Source organism: Globicephala melas, chromosome 5 (assembly GCF_963455315.2).
Source record: "Globicephala melas chromosome 5, mGloMel1.2, whole genome shotgun sequence".
NCBI classification, from domain to species: Eukaryota; Metazoa; Chordata; class Mammalia; order Artiodactyla; family Delphinidae; genus Globicephala; species Globicephala melas.
The window spans coordinates 104,510,378-104,526,340 of record NC_083318.1 but is presented as its reverse complement, the minus strand read 5'-3'; the positions used below and the strand labels follow the sequence as shown (position 1 = coordinate 104,526,340).

Sequence of the window (15,963 nt, the reverse complement as noted above, 5' to 3'; positions counted from 1 at the left end):
TTTATATTCCTTTTATTTCTTTTTCTTCTCTGACTGCTGTGGCTAGGACTTCCAAAACTATGTTGAATAATAATGGTGAGAGTGGATATCCTCGTCTTGTTCATGATCTTAGAGGAAACTCTTTCAGTTTTTCACCATTGAGAGTGATGTTTGCTGTGGGTCTGTCATATATGACCTTTATTATGTTGAGGTAGGTTCCCTCTATGCCCACTTTCTGGAGAGTTTTTATCATAAACAGGTGTTGAATTTTGTCAAAAGCTTTTACTGCATCTATTGAGATGATCATATGGTTTTTATTCTTCAGTTTCTTAATATTGTGTATCACATTGATTGATTTGCATATACTGAAGAATCCTTGCATCCCTGGGATAAATCCCACTTAATCATGGTGTATGATCCTTTAATGTGTTGTTGGATTCTGTTTGCTAGCATTTTGTTGAGGATTTTTGCATCTATATTCATCAGTGATATTGGTCTATAATTTTATTTTCTTCTAGTATCTTTGTCTGGTTTTGGTATCAGTGTGATGGTGGCCTCACAGAATGAGTTTGGGAGTGTTCCTTCCTCTGCAATTTTCTGGAAGAGTTTGAGAAGGATGGGTGTTAGCACTTCTCTAAATGTTTGATAGAATTCACCTGTGAAGCCATCTGGTCCTGGACTTTTGTTTGTTGGAAGATTTTTAATGACAGTTTCAATTTCATTACTTGTGATTGGTCTGTTTATATTTTCTATTTCTTCCTGGTTCAGTCTTGGAAGGTTATACCTTTCTAAGAATTTGTCCATTTCTTCCAGGTTGTCCATTTTATTGGCAGAGATTTGCTTGTAGTAGTCTCTTAGGATGCTTTGTATTTCTGTGGTGTCTATTGTAACTTTTCCTTTTTAATTTCTAATTTTATTGATTTGAGTCTTCTCCCCCTTTTTCTTGATGAGTCTGCCTAATGGTTTATCAATTTTGTTTATCTTTTCAAAGAACCAGCTTTTAGTTTTATTGATCTTTGCTATTGTTTTCTTTGTTTCTATTACATTTATTTCTGCTGTGATCTTTATGATTTCTTTCCTTCTGCTAACTTTGGGTTTTGTTTGTTCTTCTTTCTCTAGTTCCTTTAGGTGTAAGGTTAGATTGTTTGTTTCAGAATTTTCTTGTTTCTTGAGGTAGGCTTGTATAGCTATAAACTTCCCTCTTTGAACTGCTTTTACTCCATTCCATAGGTATTGGATTGTCATGTTTTCATTGTCATTTGTCCCTAGGTATATTTTGATTTCCTCTTTGATTTCTTCAGTGATCTCTTGGTTATTTAGTAATGTACTGTTTAGCCTCCATGTGTTTGTGTTGTTTACGTTTTTTCCCCTGTAATTCATTTCTAATCTCAGAGCACTGTAGTCAGAAAAGATGCTTAATATGATTTCAATTTTCTTAAATTTACTGAGGCTTGATTTGTGACCCAAGACGTGATCTATCCTGGAGGATGTTCCATGTGCACTTGAGAAGAAAGTGTAATCTGTTGTTTTTGGATGGAATGTCCTGTAAACATCAATTAAATCCTGGTCTATTGTGTCATTTTTCTGTTTCCTTATTAATTTTCTGTTCGGATGATCTGTCCATTGGTGTAAGTGAGGTGTTAAAGTCCCCCACTATTATTCTGTTACTGTTGATTTCCTCTTTTATAGCTGTTAGCAGTTGCCTTATGTATTGAGGTGCTCCTATATTGGGTTATATAATATATATATAATTGTTATATCTTGTTCTTGGATTGATCCCTTGATAATTATGTAGTGTCCTTCCTTGTCTCTTGTAACATTCTCTATTTTAAAGTCTATTTTATCTAATATGAGAATTGCTACTCCAGCTTTCTTTTGATTTCCATTTGCCTGGAATATCTTTTTCCATCCCCTCACTTTCAGTCTGTATGTGTCCCTAGGTCTGAAGTGGGTCTCTTGTAGACAGCATATATATGGGTCTTGCTTTTGTATCCATTCAGCAAGCCTATGTCTTTTGGTTGGAGCATTTAATCCATTCACGTTTAAGGTAATTTTTGATATGTATGTTCCTATGACTACTTTCTTATTTGTTTTGGGTTTGTAGGTTCTTTTCTTCTCTTGTGTTTCCCACTTAGATAAGTTCCTTTAGCATCTGTTGTAGAGCTGGTTTGGTGGTGCTGAATTCTCTTAGGTTTTGCTTGTCTGTAAAGCTTTTGATTTCTCCATCGAATCTGAATGAGATCCTTGCCGGGTAGAGTAATCTTGGTTGTAGGTTCTTCCCTTTCATCACTTTAAGTATGTCATGCCACTCCCTTCTGGCTTGTAGAGTTTCTGCTGAGAAATCAGCTGTTAACCTTATGGGAATTCCTTTGTATGTTACTTGTTGTTTTTCCCTTGTTGCTTTCAATAATTTTTCTTTGTCTTTAATTTTTGCTAATTTGATTACTATGTGTCTCAGTGTGTTTCTCCTTGGGTTTATCCTGTATGGGACTCACTGCACTTCCTGGACTTAGGTGGCTATTTCCTTTCCCATGTTTGGGAAGTTTTCGACTATAATCTCTTCAAATATTTTCTCAGGTCCTTTCTCTCTCTCTTCTCCTTCTGGGACCCCTATAATGCGAATGTTGGTTCGTTTAATGTTGTCCAAGAGGTCTTTTAGGCTGTCTTCATTTCTTTTCATTCTTTTTTCTTTATTCTGTTCTGCAGCAGTGAATTCCACCATTCTGTTTTCCAGGTCACTTATCCATTCTTCTGCCTCAGTTATTCTGCTATTGATTCCTTCTAGTGTAGTTTTCATTTCAGTTATTGTATTGTTCATCTCTGTTTTTTTGTTCTTTAATTCTTCTAGATCTTTGTTAAACATTTCTTGCATCTTCTCGATCTTTGCCTCCATTCTTTTTCTGAGGTCCTAGATCCCCTTCACTATCATTATTCTTAATTCTTTTTCTGGAAGGTTGCCTATCTCCATTTAGTTGTTATTCTGGGGTTTTATCTTGTTCCTTCATCTGGTATATAGCCCTCTGCCTTTTCATCTTGTCTGTCTTTCTGTGAATGTGGTTTTTGTTCCACAGGCTGCAGGATTGTAGTTCTTCTTGCTTCTGCCCTCTGCCCTCTGGTGGATGAAGCTATCTAAGGGGCTTGTGCAAGTTTCCTGATGAGATGGACTGGTGGTGGGTAGAGCTGACTGCTGCTCTCTGGTGGGCAGAGCTCAACTTTAATCCACTTGACTGCTGATGGGTGCGGCTGGGTTCCCTCCCTGTTGGTTGTTTGGCCTGAGGCAACCCAGCACTGGAGCCTACCTGGGCTCTTTGGTGGGGCTAATGGCAGACTCTGGGAGGGCTCACACCAAGGAGTACTTCCCAGAATTTCTGCTGACAGTGTCCTTGTCCCCACAGTGAGCCACAGTCAACCCCCACCTCTGCAGGAGAGCCTCCAACACTAGCAGTTAGGTCTGGTTCAATCTCCCCTGGGTTCACTGCTCCTTTCCCTGGGTCCCAATGCGCACACTACTTTGTGTGTGCCTCCAAGAGTGGAGTCCCTGTTTCCCCCAGTCCTGTTGAAGTCCTGCAATCAAATCCCACTAGCCTTCAAAGTCTGATTCTCTAGGAATTCCTCCTCCCGTTGCCAGACCCCCAGTTTGGGAAGCCTGACATGGGGCTCAGAATCTTCACTCCAGTGGGTGTACTTCTGTGGTATATGTTTTTTCCAGTCTGTGAGTCACCCACCCAACAGTTATGGGATTTGATTTTACTATGATTATGCCACTCTTACCATCTTATTGTCGCTTCTCCTTTGTCTTTGGATGTGGGGTATCTTTTTTGGTGAGTTCCAGTGTCTTCCTGTCGATGATTGTCCAGCAGCTGGTTGTGATTCTGGTGTTCTCACCAGAGGGAGTGAGAGCACGTCCTTCTACTCCATCATCTTGATTCAGGTCGAAATGGAAGTATATTGATACAATAAACCTCTATAGCCACAAAGCACTATGATGTAATGGAAAATTTTCATTTGTTTCCTTTTCAATATGCTTCACTAGTATTAACTCTGAGATTGATTTTTAAAATCCTAAGGCACTCTAAGATCCTGAAGTGTATTACACAATGTCAAAGAAAAAGCAATTATATTGTTAATATAGTCTGAGTATTAATGATATATGCTAAGAATCTAAAAGTGATTAATTCCCATTTAGTGTATATATTGAGAGAGGACCACATTCCAAAAGCTAAAACATCTCTCTTGGGTATGCCAAGCCCTACGAAAAAATGTAAAGTAGGCAGTTTGTCTTGGGGCTGGCCCTCACCACTCCTTCCTACAGACTCCTCCTACGTTTCCCCCTTAGTTCTATTCCATCAACCCTGATGCTCTCCACTCAGACCCTGGTGCTCTCACCAGGGTCTCAGCTCCTCTGCAGGTCACTACCACCAGCATCGCTCCATTTCATTTGCTTTGTAAAACTCAGCACTGTCAGAATCAATCTTTACGTATCTGTTCCCACATTGACTCTCTCTATCCCTGCAAAAGAACATACACTCTGAGACAGTAGTCACATCTGTTCTACCCTCTGTTGTATCCTCAGGTAGCAGGAGAATATATAGGTGCTTAATAAATAAGTCAACCTGAAAGTAAATTAATTTGTTACTCTGGTGGGTATTTGTATTTTAAGAGATACAATTTTGGATATCTTTTGACCCAGAAATACTATTCTAAAATGTATATGGGACACTTGTGTCCTACTGCAAATCCTCTCAGTCCCACCTCTTGTTCAAGCTACCACTGCAACAACCAAGTGCAAGTAGGACTTGATCACCTTTGTGAAGATGTAACTTACCAGTGCCTCACCCCAGCCCCTACCATACCTGTCTGTGGCTGCCTACTGGGGGTGCACTTAGGGACCCACACATGCACAACCTGGAAGCACAGGGGAAACAATGCTTGTGGGACCACCCTGGACCAGTGGAGAATGGTTTAAAAGAAGATGACAGATAAATGCTTCCCCATTTTCTTCCCCAAGCAGATAGCTCTGAGACACATTTCATAAGGCCCCTGAAAAGGTCCTGGTGAAAATAAACATGTCACATTTATATCTATACCACATTTTGAAATGGTTTTCCCTCCTTTTCAATTCAAATCCCCCATATACTCACTGTCACTCTCTTGGATCACTTTCTAACTAAACTAACTGCCCAAAAGCTTTGCTTTCGGGGGAACCCCAGTCTATTATACTACACATGGAACAAACTGTGGATGTGGATATATTTAGTTATAATATTAATTACAGTGCTGTTTATAATATCGAAAATTGAAAAGAACTTACATGTCCAATAACAATGGGTAGATTATGCAAATTCTATATTATCAATAAAATTGAATACTTTGTAAGCAAAGATGTCCCTCGGTTTCCACTGGGGACTGGTTTCAGGATCCTCCAAGGATACCAAAATCCACAGATGCTCAAGTCCCTTACATAAAATGGTGTAGTATTTGCATATAACCTACACATATCCTCCCATATACTTCAAATCATCTATAGATTAATTATAATACCTAATAAAATGTAAATGTTATGTAAATAGTTGTAAATACAGTTTAAATGCTATGTGAATAGTTACCAGCACACAGCTTTTTGGAACTTCCTGGAATTTTTTTTTTAAATATTTTTAACCTCTGGTTTGTTGAATCCGCACATGTGGAACCTGAAGATATGGCAGGCCCACTGAATTAAAAGAGATATAGTAGATAAATAGTCAATGACTAGGAAGAATGTTCCTAATATATTTAGTATAAAAAGCTAATTTCTAAACAGTCTCCTTTTTTGTAAGTACACATACACATAAACACAGAGACAGTACTAGAGGAATATTCCACAATTGTTAATGGGGATGTTATCTCTGGTTAACAGTAGTATGGAGGCTTTCTATTTTCTTCTTTTTATTTTCTAAATTTTCAATCATGAATATGCACCATTTAAATGGTCACATATTATTCTAAAGAAAGTCAAGGAGAAGCAAGTAAAGAAATGCCTTTCTGGACCTCTAGAATTCTAGCCAATACAGCAATGGTAAGTGAGCTGTTTATTTAGTGACTATCACCCACCACTCACCATAAACTGCCTCAGTTTGGCCTGTCCTCTGAGTACCATGAAGCTGAAAGGCCTTTAGTCATAAAGCTAGTGTTTTGTAGAACAGTAAGATGTTCTACACATTCCTCTTCTTGTTCATGTGAATAGCAATCTCTTTAAGTGCTCGGAGAAACATGAAGTAAAAGAACATGCCAGCTGATTAAATAAACTTAACTCCATATGCTATCATTTTGTTAAACAGAAAAAAAAATTCCCATCTAGATATGTTGATTTCCAACATATGGAGACACATAAAGCCTAAACATTTTATACTGTGGAGATGTTTTCTGCAATAAACAAAGAAGTGGGGGGAAAGCTACCGCTGACTCCTGAAGACAAGTAGAACACTTGGCACGGAAGACACCCAGGCCAAACAATGAGCACCCATATGACACTCTTACACCAGCTGCACATTTTAAAGTAAGAAGCTTTCATCCTACTTCACATTGTCTGACAAGCCAAATTACATATAAGATGTTTCACTTAGACAAGTACACTCCTTCTGCTTGGCTATTAGGATCTGTAGTTTATTTTCAGCTTGGGTACTTATTCCATAGGGGGAAATAATTTATGTAGTAAATCTTTTAAATCCTGAGCCATTAGCAGGGTGTTTATTAGAAGATATACCATGGGGTCTGATTATTCCATAGATGTAAGATTTCCAGATGTCTAGGAAAACATGCAAACACGATGCTCACAGCTCAGTCCCTATTAACGTTACAGTCAGTGTACTGCTAAAAAGCAAATTTTTGTTAATTTCTCAGCCATCTTATAGTCATAACAGAAGCACCTGTTTATTTAAAGTGCCAGTGCTTTGTGTGCCAGGAATAACGTGAAAACATGTAAACAGCTGTCCGAAGGGCAAGAGCAGAGGGTAGAAATTATCCCCAAAGTTAAAGAAGCTATATGTTGTTAGACTAAAAAAAGCCTCATTATGAAATATAACCTATAACTTTCATTAGCATATGTCTTCTAAAATCTGCATTTAGTCCCCAATTTATAAATAAGTCATGTTCCACAAGTTTATTTTTTCAACTGGCTACATGACACTCATTGCACATTTACTCATAGAAACAGTATTAAAAATAGTTATAAACCACAATAGCAATGAACATAATATTACTACTTGACTGCTATGACCTCAGGGGGCAGTGGGTACAGAGAAGGAAGAAGAAAGTTTCCTTCCTCTTTCTGGGATGTAGGCCTGGCCAGGGACAGAGTTTTGAAATAGGAAGTGTTTGTCGTTGGCATCCTGCCACCTCATTCGCACTTCTACATCTCAAAGCTCTAAAGCTGGGCCACAGGCAGCCAGTTCTCTGTGCTGTGTACCCAGCTATGATCCTCCACCCAGATCTGCCTTTCCTGCTAAGTGTTTCATCCTCTAAATACACCTACCTCACTTCCCCCTCCGAACACCCTCCCCCCCCAACCCAAGCTCCATTCCTTGGGATAGCTACTGCCAGCAGGGTCAAAAGGAAAGCCATCTTATTATTAATTCATATTAAGAGTTAATAACACATCACCTTCCAGGACAAATTCCTTCCAGAGGTATTTAAAGTTTTAAAAGAGGCTGACTCTTAAGCAGAACACATCTGTAATTGATGTGATTTCCAATGATATAATAAATGAAGGAGAAAGGCAAAGGTAGCACTGAAAGAAGAAATATGGGGGCAATATGGTTTTCAGACAGGATGAAAGCCCCCTCTCCTATACTACCCTTTTTACAGCTGTTTCTTCCATTATTTTTAACCCAAGTTTTCTCTAAAGTCTCCAACTTAGTCAACAGTGACTCAAATGTACAATGAAGACAGCACCTACCTTGCAGAGTTGTTGAAAAAATTTAAAAAGTTGGTCAACCATTCAACACAGTGCCTGGCACATGACCAGAGTAGCACATTAGCGCTAATTCAAGGCTTTTGTTCTTAGTTTGAACATTCAATCCCATTACAATGAAATGCCACGATTTCCTTTCTCCCTCACAAGATGACGTTCTATGCCAGATCATTCACAATAAGCATAAGGTTGCTTTCTTTTTGCATCAAATATTCTAAAAGTAAAAGATATAATCAGGGACAATTTGGAAAAGAACAAACACAACATACAAAAATAGAAAATATATTTGATACCTCACTAATTATCAAATAAATATAAATTAAAATAAGAGCATTTTATGACTACTGATTAAAAAAATTAACATCAAACATTCAGGTCAAGGTATAGTAGACCTTGGCTCCTAGCACATTTTTGCTGTCTCTGTAAACTAGTCAGCTCTCTTAGAAAGGAAACAGGCAACATTCATAAAGAGCTACCAAAAAATATAAAAGTTTAAAGCCTTTGACCCTGAAAGTATGTTCTGGGAATATACCTTGAGAAAATAGTTCAAAAAATGAAACAGGCTACATCCATGAATTCTACTTTAGCATTACTTATAAGAGTAGGGAAAAAAACAGAAACAACTAAAGATTGAACAGTATGACAATTAACTAAATTATGTTACACTCACATAATGAAATATTATAATCAATGACAATGAAAACTAATAATGGTTGAAAAACTAATATTTCTAAAATATTTGCAATAAGATACAATCATATTATAAAATTAAGTGAATACACAGCTTTAACCTATAATCATACTAGAAAAAGTTTAATGGACATCAATCACGTTCCTTTGATCTCAAGGAACTTGATTAGTAAGACAATGTTGAACAAACAAAACACCTGAACATTCCCACAGGATTCATTTTTCCTAACACATTGTGGACATAAGTAAAGAAAGTGGTCCATGGGTCCTTCAATGACAGCTCGCCTCCCTGCCCTTGCATCCATCAGTTCCATAGCTGGAAGCTTTAGATCTGAATCTAATCTTATCTCTAAGCAGAGAGAACATTGGGGCTCTAATTAAGCAGCTCAACCCAGTGGGCACTAATTTATCCCCACACTGATGTGGCCCTGGGCACTGTGATGCTCTGCTCCCCAGACCCAGTTCCAGCCCACATGCTCCCCTAACTAGGTCCCTTCTCCCAGTGGACCCTACTGTACTGTGTACTGGCCACTTCTCTGAGAAACCAAAATCATGACCCTGAGTCCCTGCCCAGAAAGTACAAATGTCTGTTCCCAGGTCCCCTTCCTCCTGTCCTGCCAGGACCTCTTGCCTGGCTCAGCCTCGATTCATCAAACAGAGCCAACCTATCCTATGGTCATTCCCTCATTATTCATTTGAAAAACGTTTATTGAGCTTCTAATTAATACCAACCACTAGTCTAGGTTCTGGGGATTTGGGAGTGAACAAAATGAACAAATATACCAGTCATCCTAGAGCCTGGATTCTAAAAGGCAGTGCTTACATTTGGTAGGGGCATGTGGAGTTTCCATCATCCGAGTGCTCCTGCCCTTCACAGTGGTCTCTGGATCACAAAGTCTAAAGTTCACAGGCATGAGAGTACTCAGGAGCTGTAGGTATTAATCCCCAATCTGTCACTGAGTTCCTGTAAAGCCTCAGGGGCAGAATGGAGTTAGTGTGTAAAGAATGGAGAATGGAAACTCTACCACAAGCTCTAGAGTTAGAGAGCTCTGGCCTTGAAGGCTGGATAAGCTCCATACTCACTGTATCACCATAGTCACTTAGCCCCTCAGAGCTGGAATTCTCTGATTTGTAAAAAAAATAAACATCCTCTGTCCAGGATGTTACAAAGACTAAGTGAGGTCAGCATTTAGCAAAGTAACTGAAACACAGAAGGCAGGCAGTCCCTTCTTCCAAGAAGAATATTTTATTCTATTTCTCCTATCATTAATCAGAATTAATCCATTTTAATCTCCTCTCCTTTAGTCTCTCCTCTCTATAATTACTACAAATCAAAAGACATGACTGCTGGTCTCTCGACAAACTGAACATACATTTTACTTTTATAGGTCAAAATTCTCTTCTGTATCTCCATCAGATCCTCTAAGATTCTTCCTTTTCACAACCTCAGAATTTCACAAACAACTACCTTCATAACCAGAATTTAAGTCAGTTAGATCAGGGTTGTGAGGTTAAGGCATCGACCTACTGTCTAAAGAAGAAAATAGACACTGACAAGTGCTATCAGTGGGCCTCAAAAATATATATTTTTTTAATTAAAATAAAAACAGGCAAGTTTAAAGGGCCAAGATTATCAGTTAACTCAAAGAACAGAAGTAAGATATACATCTCTTAATACAGGGGACTAAGGACACCTCTGACTTTTCAAAGGTGTTGCATGGATATATTTACAACTATGGATGATAATCACCAAATTAACTGCCAAATATAATTGTCAAAATAGTTCATATTCATTATCTCCCTTTTGTGTCAGTCATCTGGTCTAAGCACAAATAGGATTGGATTAAACTTTCATTCAAACATGTCTGAAAACCAGAAATTTTTTAAATGAAGGAAAAAAGAAAATTCCTAATATGATCAATTTAAGAGATCCTTTACCAAGGGTTCATTATTCTTTCATCAACAAATATTTCTTCCTTGTTCCAAAATCTGTAATGTTGATAAAAATGGGAGAGTCTTTATCTAACCATCAGTGTTCAGTAGGTATCACAGAATAGTTAATGGGGAACAACTTTACATGTGTAATAAAATGAGTAAGGCCTTAAGCAAGATCTCTATTTTAAAGAAAAAAATTGGGTCATGTGAGGGCACAGTATGACTCAGTTACATCTTACATCCTCCTCTTCCTCTCTTTCTCGTTCTGTCCTCTCCTTCCTCTCGCCCTTTTTGTCCATGCCTATTCCTTTTCCATCTTCTTTCTAAATTGCTTTATATTATTCAGAGGACCCCATAGATTACCAAATTTACTTCAATGGGATTTTTTCAAGGCTGAAGAGATTGCTAATAATTTTTAAAGATTTTTTTTGTTTTTTTGTAAATATAATGCTAAATCAAAACAGACATATATGCATGTGCACACACACTCTCTCTCTCATACACACAAACACACACACACGTCATACACGCTTCCTCCTTAGACAAATAGCTCTTTTCAGGTACATGTTATTTTTCATCAGAAATTATTCTGTGTTCTCTCCTCTCAACCTTGTCTGCAATCAATATTCATACATCATCTCTCAACTTTGTTTCTCAAAGCCTAGACTTAACATAAAAAAGAGATTGTAAGATAAAATCAAATTATTTCTGGAGAATGAAAAGAGAAAATACATGATAAGAAAACACATGTTAAGCAAAACAAAGAAAAAGAAAAAAAATAAAATCATATATAATAGGCAATTAAATAAGTTCATCCATCTTAATAACAGCCTCTACCTGACCCCAACTAGAGCTTAATTATAGTGTGTTATTGTTAATGTCCCTTATCAAAGTGCTTTAACTTTTCTTCATAACAGCCAAAAACTTTAAACACATGTTCCTCAACATGGTAAATTGCAGTAACTCCACACAAAGGAGTACTCAGCATATTTATAAGGGAGAACAAACTACTGGAACATGTGGTAATATACGTGAATCTCACAAATGTTACGTTGTGTCAAAAAAGTCAGCCTCAGAAGAATACATTCTATGTGGTTCTATTTATATGAAGTTCAAGAGGCAAAATTAATATATTATAATAGAGATCATATCACCCTCGAGTTAGGATGAGGGATTTACAGGGAAGGGGCCTGAAGTTATAAATGTTCAATATCTTGATTTGGGTGGGGTTAACAGGTGTATGCATTTGTTAACACTTAGCAAACTGAACAGCAAATTGAACAGTTAAAATCTATGGAATGTAATTTACAGCCCACCAGGTGGGGGGAAACGATCGCTTTAAGCCACCACTGAGATTAACCAGAGGTCAGTGGAAGGACTTTATAAATTATGAAACAAAATTTTTAATGGAAAATAATAATCCTATCTGATAGAATCCTAAATAAGAAACTAACCCCCCCCAAAACATCAAATGTACTTATATGACCAAATTTCTACACTAGTCATCATAAAGCTTCTGAATACATGTTAGTGGTACAGCTATACTTTCACAAAGTAAAGTTATCATAAATTATATGTCCTCAGGAAAGGCACAAGTACACTTAAACCAGATGATCAGGGCTTCCCTCGTGGCGCAGTGGTTAAGAACCCACCTGCACTGGCAGGGGAAACGGGTTTGATCCCTGGTCCGGGAAGATCCCACATGCCATGGAGCAACTAAGCCCGTGCGCCACAACTACTGAGCCTGCGCTCTACAGCCCACAAGCCACAACTACTGAGCCCGCGCACCTAGAGCTCGTGCTCCGCAACAAGAGAAGCCACTGCAATGAGAAGCCTGCTCACTGCAAGGAAGAGTAGCCCCCGCTTGCTGCAACTAGAGAAAGCCCTCGTGCAGCAACAAAGACCCAACGCAGCCAAAAATAAATAAATAAATATTAAAAAAAAAAAACAGATGATCAGAAGTGCATTAATTTTACTAACCTGACAATGGGATTAATACATCAAGGTTCAAAAGGTAATAATTTTTAAAAATTGTATGTCAATAATGCTAGGGCTTATAAAACCTTTGGCTTATCTCAAACCACATATGCCAGAATCACAGATAAATTAACAGCTCTAGACTCTAACCACCTAAACTGGTTTGGACAGACAGACCCTTAACACTGGCCACATGCCAGATGCAAACGTCCTTTCTCCCACACAGGCTCCATACCTAAACATGAGGCAAAGATCAAAGATCAAGAAAAAATAATCCACCTGATAAGGATTTATTTCGAATTTTTCTCATCCTTGCACAAATTATTCAATGTTGCTTATAAGATGCTAAGTCATAATCAGGATAGAGTCATTTTTTGTTCATCAAGATAAATACCTTTTATATACCACATGCAGCGCCTTAAAACATGAACTCCAAAATGACTCAACCGTCTGGACATCTTCAAAGATTATGTATTTTAATGATATGAAGTTACAGCAAATAACATAATTACTAATGCTTCTGGAGTAACTAGCTTTTCTCCAAACAAGAACTTAAAAAACCACTTCAAGTGTGATGTCCATCTAGTTCTATAGGATATTCTTATAATAAAGCTACTAGATTATCTCAAACTAGCTGACCTCAATGGCTTCTTCCATATTAAATTTTAAATAAGTTCTTCATCTGTTCTATACTCTTAACTTATATAGAGTAAAACATAATTTAACTGGCATGATTAAAAATGGATGTTCTCATTGGTCAAATATTTTGGTTAAAATTATGAGGCTTACCGAGTTCTAACTTAAAACGTAATAAAATACAGTTAAGATCAAAACTCAATTGTAAATAATTTAAAATTTTACAGTAATTATTAATGTAAAAGAAAGTCATCATTTTGCCTCTGGATAATAACAATAAACTAAAATTATCACTATTCTGGTAAAGTGATAAAATACTAAGTTAACAGATCTCTAGGTATTAGAATGTCAGATAAATTCACTCCCATGATAGGATTTTCATTGCTATACCATAAACAACCACTAATCCTAAAGGTTTGATTCAAGGCATTTTTTTTTTTTTACGTTTTAACAAGTGTTTCCCAAGCACATCCTCTGCCAAAACCCTTTTAGACACAAAGGACTTAATGCTCTACCTCATAAGAGAAACAGAATTCAAGTGGAAAAACAGTAAGCTTTCTGTAGACTCTGCTATGAGAAATATCTGCAGCCACCACAGTCAAACCAATGGAAAAGGCTGTTATAAATCGAAGATATGAAACAGTACTGCCATCACTCCAGAGTGCTGTCTCCAAACTAATCCAAATACACAAGACTTGTTGGGTGGAGAGAAATCAATAGCAAATTAAGAATCTTTTTTTTTTTTGGTCACAAATAATACATCCTGGTTATAAAGACTGAGAATATAGAGTAAGGGAAAGATTACATGAGCACTTTTTATCCAGCGATCCCAAACAATCTCAAATGAGTTCTTCTTCCTCACAGCCTGAAGTCTTTTTATTGCTGTTCCATTTTCTGGCTAACGTTCATAGAGCACTTTAATATTTTTAGAAGCTTTAACTAGTATATTTTACAACATTTCTACGAGGTGTCAAAGCATCACTAGCCTCATTTAATAGCTGTAAAACAGACAGAAACGCTAATGTCTTACTCAAGGCCATTAGTGAAGTCAATAGTAAGTTCAAGATTTGAGCTTTGAATTCTAATAGGACAACTAGCCAGAATCCACCGGCCCATGAACTTTCTAGCAGACGGCCAATCTAAGGGCTCCTTATTATGTTGAGTTGTTCAACAATAATTTAAATATGCAATATTATATACTCACTTAAATTATTTCATGCTAAGATGCCACTGTAAAAATTTGTAAAACTGTTCAGTAGATGTTTTGTTCACCTTGAAGATGAGCCTTCCTTCTACTGAACTCCTTTGGTACTTGGGCAACTTCTAAATGCGTGGCTGAGAATGGAGAATGGTCATTCAATCAGGATAACTAAAGGGCAGATCTAGAACATGACTGTAACCAAGCTTAAACCATAACCAAGTGTACAGTTATAGTCTCTGTCAGAAAAAATTATTTTTAACATAAGGTGCAAAATGGTCCATGTTATTCAATTTCCATATGGATACAGATGGATAGTTCAAAAATACTACAGCCCTCTACCCTCTGGTTGGAATTCTGGCCTCAACAAGCACTGTGGCTGGTACAGTTTGTCACATGCTCAAGTGATTGAGGGTAGAAAAGACAACTACTGAATATCAAATGTTCAGAAATGGGTTATCTGAAGAGCAGTTATTTGTCAGAGTTTTTCTGGATACCACACAGTGTGGAGAGACACTGGATTTGATGGCACTCAATCAATATTCTAGTCACTAGAAATGTGTGTTTGATAGTTCATTACAGCCCTCTCTTATCCATTTGAAGCAAACCCCCTTCTCTGTGACTCCACACTAACCACACAATCCTCTGATTACTAATTATATCTCTTAGATACCTAGATCCTAAGAATGATGCACACTGGCTAATGTACACATATATACAGTCACTAGAAACACCCAATTACATGTAAAGTAAGAGGCTTTACATTTCTCAGGACAGAAGCCTTGCCTGTCTTGTTTGATATTGCATCACCAACAGCTGGAACATTGTCTGGCACAAAATGGATGCTCCATAAATTTTTAATGAACTATTATTGAAAACTGGAATTTATCAGGACCAATACTGGCAGTGGAAAAACAGGCAAGCTCAATAGCTTAGAAGTATGAAAGGGAAAGAGCAAGCCATGTATAAAAAGTAGTAAAATCGTTATTAATTTTTATGTGAACTAGCCTGGTCTAGCTGCAGACCTTAAAAGCCTTAAATCTTCAAGTTCAGTCCAATTCAGTCCTAAACTGATCCTGACCAAGACTGCAAAGTTTATTAGGAGCCTAATCAATGATTATGGTCCGTCATTAATCCTGCTGCGCTAAATGTGGTGTGCTCCCCCAAAGCACCCCCACGCTTACCAAGCCACAATGTGAACCCTAAAGCCCCACAGAACTGAGCATGACCCCAGATTCTGGGTTTGCTGTCTGTTCCATAACAGACACCACAATCCCAAACTTACTTAGCTCTGGTCATTACAACTGCCTAGCCCTTACCAAGTCTCTTTCCAGACAAGCCAGAACACAGGAGCTGTACGCTCGGATCACTGTTCACTCAGGGGAGCTCTTCCTGAATCAAAGACATTGTCATCAGCCTAACAGTAGGCACCACCACAAGACCCTGCTGCCATGCATCCTGAAGCACCTCATTCATACCTGAATTTGTCACTCATCCTTGAACATTTTAATTTGGAATGCATGTCACCCTCAATTTAAAAAATATTTATTGAGTGCTTGCCACCCGCCCTGCCCCAAATTACGCCCTTATTCCTAGCCCC

General features: G+C 37.8%; 1 protein-coding gene across 3 annotated transcripts in view; it reads right to left on the bottom strand.

The window, feature by feature from the left end:
- KLHL2 (kelch like family member 2) overlaps window positions 1-15,963 on the bottom strand; it is a 125,005-nt gene that overhangs the window by 60,105 nt on the left and 48,937 nt on the right. Inside the window, exon 1 of one of the 3 annotated variants that reach the window (XM_030847073.3) lies at window positions 7,913-8,092. The exons of the other annotated variants lie outside the window; for them this stretch is intronic. Coding sequence (XP_030702933.1) covers window positions 7,913-7,954 — 42 coding nt within the window. The 5' untranslated portion in view covers window positions 7,955-8,092. Of the gene's footprint in view, window positions 1-7,912; window positions 8,093-15,963 lie in introns of those variants that run through there. 3 annotated transcript variants of the gene reach the window in all.